This window comes from Oncorhynchus tshawytscha, linkage group LG11 (genome assembly GCF_018296145.1).
Source record: "Oncorhynchus tshawytscha isolate Ot180627B linkage group LG11, Otsh_v2.0, whole genome shotgun sequence".
In the NCBI taxonomy this organism is placed as follows: domain Eukaryota; kingdom Metazoa; phylum Chordata; class Actinopteri; order Salmoniformes; family Salmonidae; genus Oncorhynchus; species Oncorhynchus tshawytscha.
In genome coordinates this window covers 51,014,053-51,027,769 of record NC_056439.1, presented here as the reverse complement: position 1 = coordinate 51,027,769, position 13,717 = coordinate 51,014,053, and the positions used below count along the sequence as shown (strand labels likewise).

At 46.7% G+C, this 13,717-nt stretch overlaps 1 protein-coding gene across 4 annotated transcripts in view; it reads right to left on the bottom strand.

The window, feature by feature from the left end:
* Positions 1–13,717, bottom strand: part of trim9 (tripartite motif containing 9) — a 105,864-nt gene that overhangs the window by 25,133 nt on the left and 67,014 nt on the right. For all 4 annotated transcript variants that reach the window (XM_042330275.1, XM_042330276.1, XM_042330277.1 and 1 more), the window contains one exon: positions 2,103–2,213. In XM_042330275.1, the coding sequence (XP_042186209.1) occupies positions 2,103–2,213 (111 nt within the window). The remainder of the gene's footprint in view (positions 1–2,102; positions 2,214–13,717) is intronic.

The window sequence follows — 13,717 nt, the reverse complement described above, 5'->3', positions numbered from 1 at the left end:
TCCAACGGTGGAGAGCCAAAGAACCCTTTTGGAACCTATTTTGGGTTCCATGTAGAACCCTTTTGGAACCTATTTTGGGTTCCATGTAGAACCCCTTTGGAACCTATTTTTGTTTGCATGAAGTTTTACGATACAGCTCATTTAGACTTTGTGGCTGTGTTATCTAGTGGATAATCATGAGTCTCGACGTAGAACACATCGGGTGATCAGTTGAGCCTTCTTGAGTGCGTGACGTTACACAGACGCTCGGTTCAGCTAGCTCGTGCCAGCCGGTATGAACAGTTAGCACCAAGCCCAGCTTCAGCTTGTTCACCAAATTTAAATGAAATCCTCACCAGCTAGCTACCAATACATTTTAGTTTCACTGTTCGATCATTAAAATAAAATAAAATAAAAAAACAGGCCCACGAATCGCTCTTTTTACTTTTCCACAAATGGTATTGTATGTGTTTCTTGATATGAGCAAGTTAACTCAAATGTTGCGGTGGTCAGTGGATAAACTAAGTTGTTGTGTTAAATATATTTCTAAAAAACGAACTAGTCACATGTCAGGTTTGTCTTGTCCGCTCGCCGGGACACACATCTTCTGTTTTCTCTAACAAATGTCTGTGCTCTCGACTGGTCTTTGCTCTCGCAGCATCACCCTCCGCGCTCTCGCAGCATCACCCTCCGCGCTCTCGCAGCATCACCCTCCGCGCTCTCGCAGCATCACCCTCCGCGCTCTCGCAGCATCACCCTCCGCGCTCTCGCAGCATCACCCTCCGCTCTCGCAGCATCACCCTCCGCGCTCTCGCAGCATCACCCTCCGCGCTCCGCCATCACCCTCCGCAGCATCACCCTCCGCCTCTCGCAGCATCACCCTCCGCCCTCTCGCCATCACCCTCCGCCCTCTCGCAGCATCACCCTCCGCCCTCTCGGAGCATCACCCTCCGCGCTCTCGCAGCATCACCCTCCGCCCTCTCGGAGCATCATCCTCCGCCCTCTCGCAGCATCACCCTCCGCCCTCTCGCAGCATCACCCTCCGCGCTCTCGCAGCATCACCCTCCGCCCTCTCGGAGCATCATCCTCCGCCCTCTCGCAGCATCACCCTCCGCGCTCTCGCAGCATCACCCTCCACGCTCTCGCAGCATCACCCTCCGCGCTCTCGCAGCATCACCCTCCGCGCTCTCGCAGCATCACCCTCCGCGCTCTCGCAGCATCACCCTCCGCCCTCTCGCAGCATCACCCTCCGCGCTCTCGTCTCAGTGGACTGTAGAGGCTGATTTGACGCTACGGCCTTGTAACTAACAAATAAGCATATAATACCTTCAGTAACACCGATGTAGGCAAAGGCCTGGGGTCCAGAGAGTACCGTATGCACACCAGCTGTAGGTGTGAGTGACGGCAGGTGACACAGACACCAAAAACTGGTTGCACACAAGGACTCAATTACAACCAGATTTAAACCAGTTCTGACGATCAGTTCACCCAGCTTTGGCACACTGCCCTCTACTGCCCTCTATTGACCTCTACTGACCTGTAGGAATCTGCATCACTGCCCTCTACTGCCCTCTATTTACCTGTAGGAATCCGCTGGGGTCGTTCTCTACTGACCTGTAGGAATCCTCATCACTGACCTCTACTGACCTGTAGGAATCCTCTGGGGTCGTTCTCTACTGACCTGTAGGAATCCTCTGGGGTCGTTCTCTATTGACCTGTAGGAATCCTCTGGGGTCGTTCTCTATTGACCTGTAGGAATCCTCTGGGGTCGTTCTCTACTGACCTGTAGGAACCCTCTGGGGTCGTTCTCTACTGACCTGTAGGAACCCTCTGGGGTCGTTCTCTACTGACCTGTAGGAACCCTCTGGGGTCGTTCTCTACTGACCTGTAGGAATCCTCTGGGGTCGTTCTCTACTGACCTGTAGGAACCCTCTGGGGTCGTTCTCTACTGACCTGTAGGACCCCTCTGGGGTCGTTCTCTACTGACCTGTAGGAACCCTCTGGGGTCGTTCTCTACTGACCTGTAGGAACCCTCTGGGGTCGTTCTCTACTGACCTGTAGGAATCCTCTGGGGTCGTTCTCTACTGACCTGTAGGAACCCTCTGGGGTCGTTCCCTACTGACCTGTAGGAATCCGCTGGGGTCGTTCTCTTTGATGACCTCTAGACAATACTCCATCAGGCCTGTCGTCTGACGCAGCTTCACCGTACAGTGAGATATCTGATCCCTCACCACCTGGGAGAGAGAGGGATCGAAGAAGGGAGAGAGAAGGAGAGAGATGTCAATGACATAAACACAGTACTGTAAAGACAGCCCTGTAGTCCATACAGTGAGATATCTGATCCCTCACCACCTGGGAGGTAGAGGGATCGAAGAAGGGAGAGAGAAGGAGAGAGATGTCAATGACATAAACACAGTACTGTAAAGACAGCCCTGTAGTCCATACAGTGAGATATCTGATCCCTCACCACCTGGGAGAGAGAGGGATGGAGATCGAGGGAGAGGGAGAGAGAGAGAGGGATGGAGAATAGAGAGAAAAGAGAAGGGGAGGGGAGAGGGAAAATGTGGCATCGATAACAAAATGGTGATTATCGATAAGGACAAAATGGCCACTGATTAGTTTGAAATGTTAACCTAATGAGTCCCTAATGTTAATCTAATGTTACAAGAGGAGGTTAATCTAATGTTAACCAATCTCTAATGAGTCCAATGTTAATCTAATGGTTGATCTATGTTAACCTAATGTTAATCTAATGAGTTTGAAATGTTAACCTAATGAGTCCCTAATGTTAATCTAATGTTAACCTAATGTTGATCTCATGTTAACCTAATGAGCCCCTAATGTTAATCTAATGTTAACCTAATGTTGATCTCATGTTAACCTAATGAGTCCCTAATGTTGATCTAATGTTAAATAATGTTAATCTAATGTTAGCCTGATGAGTATCTAATGTTAACCTAATGAGTATCTAATGTTAACCTAATGTTAATCTAATGAGTCCCTAATGTTAATCTAATGTTAACCTAATGAGTATCTAATGTTAACCCAATGAGTCCCTAATGTTAATCTAACATTAACCTACTGTTAACCTAATGTTAATCTAACATTAACCTACTGTTAACATAAAGTTAATCTAACATTAACCTACTGTTAACCTAATGTTAATCTAACATTAACCTACTGTTTCCCAGGTGTAGCTTCCAGCATATCCGTTTGAAATGTTAACCTAATGTTTCCATGGTGTTAACCTAACATTAACCTAATGAGTCCCTGGTGTTAACCTAACGTTTCCCTGGTGTTAACCTAATGAGTCCCTGGTGTTAACCTAATGAGTCCCTAACATTAACTTAATGAGTCCTTAACATTAACCTAATGTTTCCCTGGTGTTAACCTAATGTTTCCCTGGTGTTAACCTAATGAGTCCCTGGTGTTAACCTAATGAGTCCCTAACATTAACCTAATGTTTCCCTGTTGTTAACCTAACGTTTCCCTGGTGTTTACCTAATGAGTCCCTGGTGTTTACCTAATGAGTCCCTGGTGTTAACCTAATGAGTCCCTGGTGTTAACCTAATGAGTCCCTAACCTAATGAGTCCCTAACATTAACCTAATGTTTCCCTGGTGTTAACCTAACGTTTCCCTGGTGTTAACCTAATGTTTCCCTGGTGTTAACCTAATGAGTCCCTAACATTAACCTAATGTTTCCCTGGTGTTAACCTAATGTTTCCCCGGTGTTAACCTAATGTTTCCCTGGTGTTAACCTAATGAGTCCCTAACATTAACCTAATGAGTCCCTAACATTAACCTAATGAGTCCCTAACATTAACCTAATGAGTCCCTGGTGTTAACCTAATGAGTCCCTGGTGTTAACCTAATGAGTCCCTAACATTAACCTAATGAGTCCCTAACATTAACCTAATGTTTCCCTGGTGTTAACCTAATGTTTCCCAGGTGTTAACCTAATGTTTCCCTGGTGTTAACCTAATGTTTCCCTGGTGTTAACCTAACATTAACCTAATGAGTCCCTGGTGTTAACCTAACGTTTCCCTGGTGTTAACCTAATGTTTCCCTGGTGTTAACCTAATGAGTCCCTAACATTAACTTAATGAGTCCTTAACATTAACCTAATGTTTCCCTGGTGTTAACCTAATGTTTCCCTGGTGTTAACCTAATGAGTCCCTGGTGTTAACCTAATGAGTCCCTAACATTAACCTAATGTTTCCCTGTTGTTAACCTAACGTTTCCCTGGTGTTTACCTAATGAGTCCCTGGTGTTTACCTAATGAGTCCCTGGTGTTAACCTAATGAGTCCCTGGTGTTAACCTAATGAGTCCCTGGTGTTAACCTAATGAGTCCCTAACATTAACCTAATGTTTCCCTGGTGTTAACCTAATGTTTCCCTGGTGTTAACCTAATGTTTCCCTGGTGTTAACCTAATGAGTCCCTAACATTAACCTAATGTTTCCCTGGTGTTAACCTAATGAGTCCCTGGTGTTAACCTAATGAGTCCCTAACATTAACCTAATGTTTCCTGTTGTTAACCTAACGTTTCCCTGGTGTTTACCTAATGAGTCCCTGGTGTTTACCTAATGAGTCCCTGGTGTTAACCTAATGAGTCCCTGGTGTTAACCTAATGAGTCCCTGGTGTTAACCTAATGAGTCCCTAACATTAACCTAATGTTTCCCTGGTGTTAACCTAACGTTTCCCTGGTGTTAACCTAATGTTTCCCTGGTGTTAACCTAATGAGTCCCTAACATTAACCTAATGTTTCCCTGGTGTTAACCTAATGTTTCCCCGGTGTTAACCTAATGTTTCCCTGGTGTTAACCTAATGAGTCCCTAACATTAACCTAATGAGTCCCTAACATTAACCTAATGTTTCCCTGGTGTTAACCTAATGTTTCCCAGGTGTTAACCTAATGTTTCCCTGGTGTTAACCTAATGTTTCCCTGGTGTTAACCTAATGTTTCCCTGGTGTTAACCTAATGTTTCCCTGGTGTTAACCTAATGTTTCCCTGGTGTTAACCTAATGAGTCCCTGGTGTTAACCTAATGTTTCCCTGGTGTTAACCTAATGTTTCCCTGGTGTTAACCTAATTTTTCCCTGGTGTTAACCTAATGAGTCCCTGGTGTTAACCTAATGAGTCCCTAACATTAACCTAATGAGTCCCTAACATTAACCTAATGAGTCCCTGGTGTTAACCTAATGTTTCCCTGGTGTTAACCTAACGTTTCCCTGGTGTTAACCTAATGAGTCCCTAACATTAACCTAATGTTTCCCAGGTGTTAACCTAATGTTTCCCTGGTGTTAACCTAATGAGTCCCTGGTGTTTACCTAATGAGTCCCTAACATTAACCTAATGAGTCCCTGGTGTTAACCTAATGTTTCCCTGGTGTTAACCTAATGTTTCCCTGGTGTTAACCTAATGAGTCCCTGGTGTTTACCTAATGAGTCCCTAACATTAACCTAATGAGTCCCTGGTGTTAACCTAATGTTTCCCTGGTGTTAACCTAATGAGTCCCTGGTGTTAACATAATGAGTCCCTGGTGTTAACCTAATGAGTCCCTGGTGTTAACCTAATGAGTCCCTGGTGTTAACCTAATGAGTCCCTGGTGTTAACCTAATGAGTCCCTAACATTAACCTAATGAGTCCCTGGTGTTAACCTAATGAGTCCCTGGTGTTAACCTAATGAGTCCCTGGTGTTAACCTAATGTTTCCCTGGTGTTAACCTAATGTTTCCCTGGTGTTAACCTAATGAGTCCCTGGTGTTAACCTAATGAGTCCCTGGTGTTAACCTAATGAGTCCCTAACATTAACCTAATGTTTCCCTGTTGTTAACCTAACGTTTCCCTGGTGTTTACCTAATGAGTCCCTGGTGTTAACCTAATGTTTCCCTGGTGTTAACCTAATGAGTCCCTGGTGTTAACCTAATGTTTCCCTGGTGTTAACCTAATGTTTCCCTGGTGTTAACCTAATGTTTCCCTGGTGTTAACCTAATGTTTCCCTGGTGTTAACATAACGTTTCCCTGGTGTTAACCTAATGTTTCCCTGGTGTTAACCTAATGTTTCCCTGGTGTTAACCTAATGAGTCCCTGGTGTTTACCTAATGAGTCCCTAACATTAACCTAATGAGTCCCTGGTGTTAACCTAATGTTTCCCTGGTGTTAACCTAATGAGTCCCTGGTGTTAACCTAATGAGTCCCTGGTGTTAACCTAATGAGTCCCTGGTGTTAACCTAATGAGTCCCTGGTGTTAACCTAATGAGTCCCTAACATTAACCTAATGAGTCCCTGGTGTTAACCTAATGAGTCCCTGGTGTTAACCTAATGAGTCCCTGGTGTTAACCTAATGTTTCCCTGGTGTTAACCTAATGTTTCCCTGGTGTTAACCTAATGAGTCCCTGGTGTTAACCTAATGAGTCCCTGGTGTTAACCTAATGAGTCCCTAACATTAACCTAATGTTTCCCTGTTGTTAACCTAACGTTTCCCTGGTGTTTACCTAATGAGTCCCTGGTGTTAACCTAATGAGTCCCTGGTGTTAACCTAATGTTTCCCTGGTGTTAACCTAATGTTTCCCTGGTGTTAACCTAATGTTTCCCTGGTGTTAACATAACGTTTCCCTGGTGTTAACCTAATGAGTCCCTGGTGTTAACCTAATGTTTCCCTGGTGTTAACATAACGTTTCCCTGGTGTTAACCTAACATTTCCCTGGTGTTAACCTAATGAGTCCCTGGTGTTAACCTAATGTTTCCCTGGTGTTAACCTAACGTTTCCCTGGTGTTAACCTAACGTTTCCCTGGTATTAACCTAATGAGTCCCTGGTGTTAACCTAATGTTTCCCTGGTGTTAACCTAACATTTCCCTGGTGTTAACCTAACGTTTCCCTGGTGTTAACCTAACGTTTCCCTGGTGTTAACCTAACGTTTCCCTGGTGTTAACCTAACGTTTCCCTGGTGTTAACCTAACGTTTCCCTGGTGTTAACCTAACGTTTCCCTGGTGTTAACCTAACGTTTCCCTGGTGTTAACATAACGTTTCCCTGGTGTTAACATAACGTTTCCCTGGTGTTAACCTAACGTTTCCCTGGTGTTAACATAACGTTTCCCTGGTGTTAACATAACGTTTCCCTGGTGTAGTTTGCAGCATATCCATAAGAAAACACTGTTTATGGTATACTGGTATAGAGGACTTGCAGTTGCATCACAAATCACCTAGCAACCATTCCAGGCTCCATGTTGGAAGACCAGACTCTCTCTGTCTGGTGGAAGTCCTCCAAATGGTCCACATGGAGTTGTTTTGCTACCACTGACTGGAAACTACGGGAAGATTGCTCATTATTTCATTTTTTCTAAAGACACATAAAAAGGGTGGCAGTGGGAGAACCTATTCAACTAAGTGAAAACACAAGAATACAGATGTTTTTTTGTGTGATGTTTTCTGTCCTCGGATACAAAGAGCCGTCAAACCCTGTTTATAGATGGAGAGGTCCTAATAAAGGGCACATCCTTGTATACCATGGATTATAGGTGTGTTAGCAAATGTTGTAAAAAATAAATAAAAATACAGTTTAAACGTCACACATAATGTATAAACCTATTACAATTGGAGCCGGGTAACCCTGTTGGGTGTGCAGGGTTCTGTTCCAACCCAGCACTAATAATACACGTGATTCAACTGATCAAACTTAATGAGTTAATAATCAAGTGTTCTATCTCTGGGCTGGAATAGAAGTATGTCCCCCCCAGTAGATCTATTACTGGGCTGGAATAGAAGTCTGTTCCTCCAGTAGATCTATTACTGGGCTGGAATAGAAGTCTGTTCCTCCAGTAGATCTATTACTGGGCTGGAATAGAAGTATGTCCCCCAGTAGATCTATTACTGGGCTGGAATAGAAGTCTGTTCCTCCAGTAGATCTATTACTGGGCTGGAATAGAAGTCTGTTCCTCCAGTAGATCTATTACTGGGCTGGAATAGAAGTATGTCCCCCCCAGTAGATCTGTTACTGGGCTGGAATAGAAGTCTGTTCCCCCAGTAGATCTATCTCTGGGCTGGAATAGAAGTCTGTTCCTCCAGTAGATCTATCTCTGGGCTGGAATAGAAGTCTGTTCCCCCAGTAGATCTGTTACTGGGCTGGAATAGAAGTATGTCCCCCCAGTAGATCTATTACTGGGCTGGAATAGAAGTCTGTTCCCCCAGTAGATCTATTACTGGGCTGGAATAGAAGTCTGTTCCCCCAGTAGATCTGTTACTGGGCTGGAATAGAAGTCTGTTCCTCCAGTAGATCTATTACTGGGCTGGAGTAGAAGTCTGTTCCTCCAGTAGATCTATTACTGGGCTGGAATAGAAGTCTGTTTCCCCAGTAGATCTATTACTGGGCTGGAATAGAAGTCTGTTCCCCCAGTAGATCTATCTCTGGGCTGGAATAGAAGTCTGTTCCCCCAGTAGATCACTGAGCAGTGGAGCGATGGTTGGCCACCACTGGTATTGACTTAAAAAAACAAATATTCACCTGAAATTATACTTTAGTAATATAATATCTTACTTGTTACTAAGACGTCTAACATACTGTATGAGTTAGCTTACTTGTACACTTTGAAATGATATGAAATAGTGTTGATTCTTGGAAGTGAAGTGTTTCAACTAATCCTGCAATAAACATATTTGTTTAATGTGTCTGTTTCTATGTCGTATCTCAAATGAACATGACCTTTTTGTTCAGTCTTAAGCTCTCCAATTAGTCTTTGATTGTCAATCTCTGGATGTGGGTCATGTGAACCCATTTTGCAGCTGCTAATGGCATGCAACACTAATGCAGCCATAGACCTACAGCGGTGGTTCCCAACTCCAGTCCTCCCAACAGCCCAACTCCAGTCCTCCCAACAGCCCAACTCCAGTCCTCCAGTACCCACAACAGCCCAACTCCAGTCCTCCCAACAGCCCAACTCCAGTCCTCCAGTCCTCCCAACAGCCCAACTCCAGTCCTCCAGTCCCCCAACAGCCCAACTCCAGTCCTCCCAACAGCCCAACTCCAGTCCTCCAGTCCTCCCAACAGCCCAACTCCAGTCCTCCCAACAGCCCAACTCCAGTCCTCCAGTCCTCCCAACAGCCCAACTCCAGTCCTCCAGTACCCCCAACAGCCCAACTCCAGTCCTCCAGTACCCCCAACAGCCCAACTCCAGTCCTCCAGTACCCCCAACACCTCAACTCCAGTCCTCCAGTACCCCAAACAGCCCAACTCCAGTCCTCCAGTACCCCCAACAGCCCAACTCCAGTCCTCCAGTACTCCCAACAGCCCAACTCCAGTCCCCCAACAGCCCAACTCCAGTCCTCCAGCACCCCCAACAGCCCAACTCCAGTCCTCCAGTACCCCCAACAGCCCAACTCCAGTCCTCCAGTACCCCAAACAGCCCAACTCCAGTCCTCCAGTACCCCCAACAGCCCAACAGTCCTCCAGTACCGCCAACAGCCCAACTCCAGTCCTCCAGTACCCCCAACAGCCCAACTCCAGTCCTCCAGTACCCCCAACAGCCCAACTCCAGTCCTCCAGTACCCCAAACAGCCCAACTCCAGTCCTCCAGTACCCCCAACAGCCCAACTCCAGTCCTCCAGTACCCCCAACAGCCCAACTCCAGTCCTCCAGTACCCCCAACAGCCCAACTCCAGTCCTCCAGTACCCCCAACACCTCAACTCCAGTCCTCCAGTACCCCCAACAGCCCAACTCCAGTCCTCCAGTACCGCCAACAGCCCAACTCCAGTCCTCCAGTACCCCCAACAGCCCAACTCCAGTCCTCCAGTACCCCCAACAGCCCAACTCCAGTCCTCCAGTACCCCCAACACCTCAACTCCAGTCCTCCAGTACCCCCAACAGCCCAACTCCAGTCCTCCAGTACCCCCAAACAGCCCAACTCCAGTCCTCCAGTACCGCCAACAGCCCAACTCCAGTCCTCCAGTACCCCCAACAGCCCAACTCCAGTCCTCCAGTACCCCCAACAGCCCAACTCCAGTCCTCCAGTACCCCAAACAGCCCAACTCCAGTCCTCCAGTACCCCCAACAGCCCAACTCCAGTCCTCCAGTACCCCCAACAGCCCAACTCCAGTCCTCCAGTACCCCCAACAGCCCAACTCCAGTCCTCCAGTACCCCAAACAGCCCAACTCCAGTCCTCCAGTACCCCCAACAGCCCAACTCCAGTCCTCCAGTACCCCCAACAGCCCAACTCCAGTCCTCCAGTACCCCCAACAGCCCAACTCCAGTCCTCCAGTACCCCCAACAGCCCAACTCCAGTCCTCCAGTACTCCCAACAGCCCAACTCCAGTCCCCCCAACAGCCCAACTCCAGTCCTCCAGTACCCCCAACAACACACATTGTTGTTGTAGCCTCGGACAAACATACCTGATTGAACTTATTGAAGTCCTGATGATTAGTTGACAAGTTGAATCAGTTATGTTTGTTTGTTTATTTTAAATTTTACCTTTATTTAACCAGGTAGGCTAGTTGAGAACACCTTTATTTAACCAGGTAGGCTAGTTGAGAACACCTTTATTTAACCAGGTAGGCTAGTTGAGAACACCTTTTTTTAACCAGGTAGGCTAGTTGAGAACACCTTTATTTAACCAGGTAGGCTAGTTGAGAACACCTTTATTTAACCAGGTGGCAATGATCTTTAGGCTAGTTGAGAACACCTGCTCTGGCAGCTGAGAACAAGCTTCATTTAGTGAGGGAGATATAAGACAAAGCAGTGATTTTTGCTATTCAGAGTTAGTCATTGGCAGCAAAGAACATACAGTCAATAACACAAAGGAAAAGTTTATATACAGTGGGGATGAAATATAGTAAGATATACCTGCTGGACAGGTGGGTGTGGCTAAATAATGACAAGTGAGATATAACTGCTGGAGGTGGGTAGATGTGCAGAAGATGAATGTGCAAGCTGAGATAAGGCAAAGGGCTTTGCCTTAATATAACATGGGGATGGAGCGCGTGTGCTATTTACAGATGGGCTGTGTACAGGTGCAATGATCTTTAAGCTGCTCTGACAGCTGATGCTTAAAGTTAGTGAGGGAGATATAAGACTCCAGCTTCAGTGATTTTTGCTATTCGTTCCAGTCATTGGCAGCAGAGAACTGTAAGGAATGGCGGCCCAAAGGAAGAACTGGCTTTGGGGATGACCAGTGAGATATACCTGCTGGAGCGCGTGCTATGGGTGGGTGTTGCTATGGTGACCAGTGAGATATACCTGCTGGAGCGCGTGCTATGGGTGGGTGTTGCTATGGTGACCAGTGAGATATACCTGCTGGAGCGCGTGCTATGGGTGGGTGTTGCTATGGTGACCAGTGAGATATACCTGCTGGAGCGCGTGCTATGGGTGGGTGTTGCTATGGTGACCAGTGAGATATACCTGCTGGAGCGCGTGCTATGGGTGGGTGTTGCTATGGTGACCAGTGAGATATACCTGCTGGAGCGCGTGCTACGGGTGGGTGTTGCTATGGTGACCAGTGAGATATACCTGCTGGAGCGCGTGCTATGGGTGGGTGTTGCTATGGTGACCAGTGAGATATACCTGCTGGAGCGCGTGCTATGGGTGGGTGTTGCTATGGTGACCAGTGAGATATACCTGCTGGAGCGCGTGCTATGGGTGGGTGTTGCTATGGTGACCAGTGAGATATACCTGCTGGAGCGCGTGCTACGGGTGGGTGTTGCTATGGTGACCAGTGAGATATACCTGTTGGAGCGCGTGCTATGGGTGGGTGTTGCTATGGTGACCAGTGAGATATACCTGTTGGAGCGCGTGCTATGGGTGGGTGTTGCTATGGTGACCAGTGAGATATACCTGTTGGAGCGTGTGCTATGGGTGGGTGTTGCTATGGTGACCAGTGAGATATACCTGCTGGAGCGCATACTATGGGTGGGTGTTGCTATGGTGACCAGTGAGATATACCTGCTGGAGCGCGTGCTATGGGTGGGTGTTGCTATGGTGACCAGTGAGATATACCTGCTGGAGCGTGTGCTATGGGTGGGTGTTGCTATGGTGACCAGTGAGATATACCTGTTGGAGCGCGTGCTATGGGTGGGTGCTGCTATGGTGACCAGTGAGCTGAGATAAGGCGGGGCTTTACCTAGCAAAGACTTATCGATAACCTGTAGCCAGTGGGTTTGGTGACAAATATGAAGTGAGGGCCAGCCAACGAGAGCATACAGGTCGCAGTGGTGGGTAGTATATGGGGCTTTAATGACAAAACAGATGGCACTGTGATAGACTACATCCAATTTGCTGAGTAGAGTGTTGGAGGCTATTTTGTAAATGACCTCGCTGAAGACAAGGATCGGTAGGATAGTCAGTTTTACGGGGGTATGTTTGGCAGCATGAGTGAAGGAGGCTTTGTTGCGAAATAGGAAGCCGATTCTAGATTTAATTTTAACGAGGTTAAGAAGAATCCTAGTGTGTAAAGCTAAAGACTTACAGAAGTCTCTGGAACATGCTAACATCTCTGTTGATGAGTCTACGATACATACATTAAAACACTAAACAAGAATGGTGTTCATGAGAGGACACCACAGAAGAAGAAAAAAACAATGCTGCACGTCTGAAGTTTGCAAAAGTGCACCTGGATGTTCCACAGCGCTACTAGCAAAATATTCTGTGGACAAATGAAACTACAGTTGAGTTGTTTGGAAGGAAAAGACAACACTATGTGTGGAGAAAAAAAGGCACAGCACACCAACATCGAAACCTCATCCCAACTGTAAAGTATGGTGGAGGGAGCATCATGGTTTGGGGCTGCTTTGCTACCTCAGGGCCTGGACAGCTTGCTATCATCAATGGAAAAATGAATTCCCAAGTTTATCAAGACATTTTGCAGGAGAATGTAAGGCTATCTGTCCGCCAATTGAAGCTCCACAGAAGTTGGGTGATGCAACAGGACAACGACCCAAAACACAGAAGTAAATCAACAGCAGAATGGCTTCAACAGAAGAAAATACACCTTCTGGAGTGGCCCAGTCAGAGTCCTGACCTCAACCTGATTGAGATTCTATGGCATGACCTAAAGAGAGCGGTTCACACCCTATATCCTAAGAATATTTCTGAACTGAAACAGTTTTTGTGGTGTATTGAGGAATGTATTATATGTTAATGAGGTTTAGATGTAAAATGGTTGCAAATAGCCAATGGGATTTGTATACAGGGGGTTGAGTTATTTGAATTAACATATGACAATGGGGCTTCCATTCTTGCATTGAAGTGATTGGATTACGAGATGAAAGGGAGGTCAAAGTTCAATGATGTGTTGGAGAGTTGGGCTGAAGATACTGTAGAGAGTAGAGGGGGTTGGGCTGAAGATACTGTAGAGAGTAGAGGGGGTTGGGCTGAAGACACTGTAGAGAGGGGTAGAGGGGGGGTTGGGCTGAAGACACTGTAGAGTAGTAGACACTGGGAGTAGAGGGGTTGGGCTGAAGATACTGTAGAGAAGACACTGTAGAGGGGGGGTTGGGCTGAAGACACTGTAGAGAGTAGAGGGGGGCTTGGGCTGAAGACACTGTAGAGAGTAGAGGGGGTTGGGCTGAAGACACTGTAGAGAGTAGAGGGGGTTGGGCTGAAGACACTGTGTAGAGAGGGGGCGTTGGGCTGAAGACACTGTAGAGAGTAGAGGGGTTGGGCTGAAGACACTGTAGAGGGGGGGTTGGGCTGAAGACACTGTAGAGAGGCTGAAGACACTGTAGGGTAGAGGGGTTGGGCTGAAGA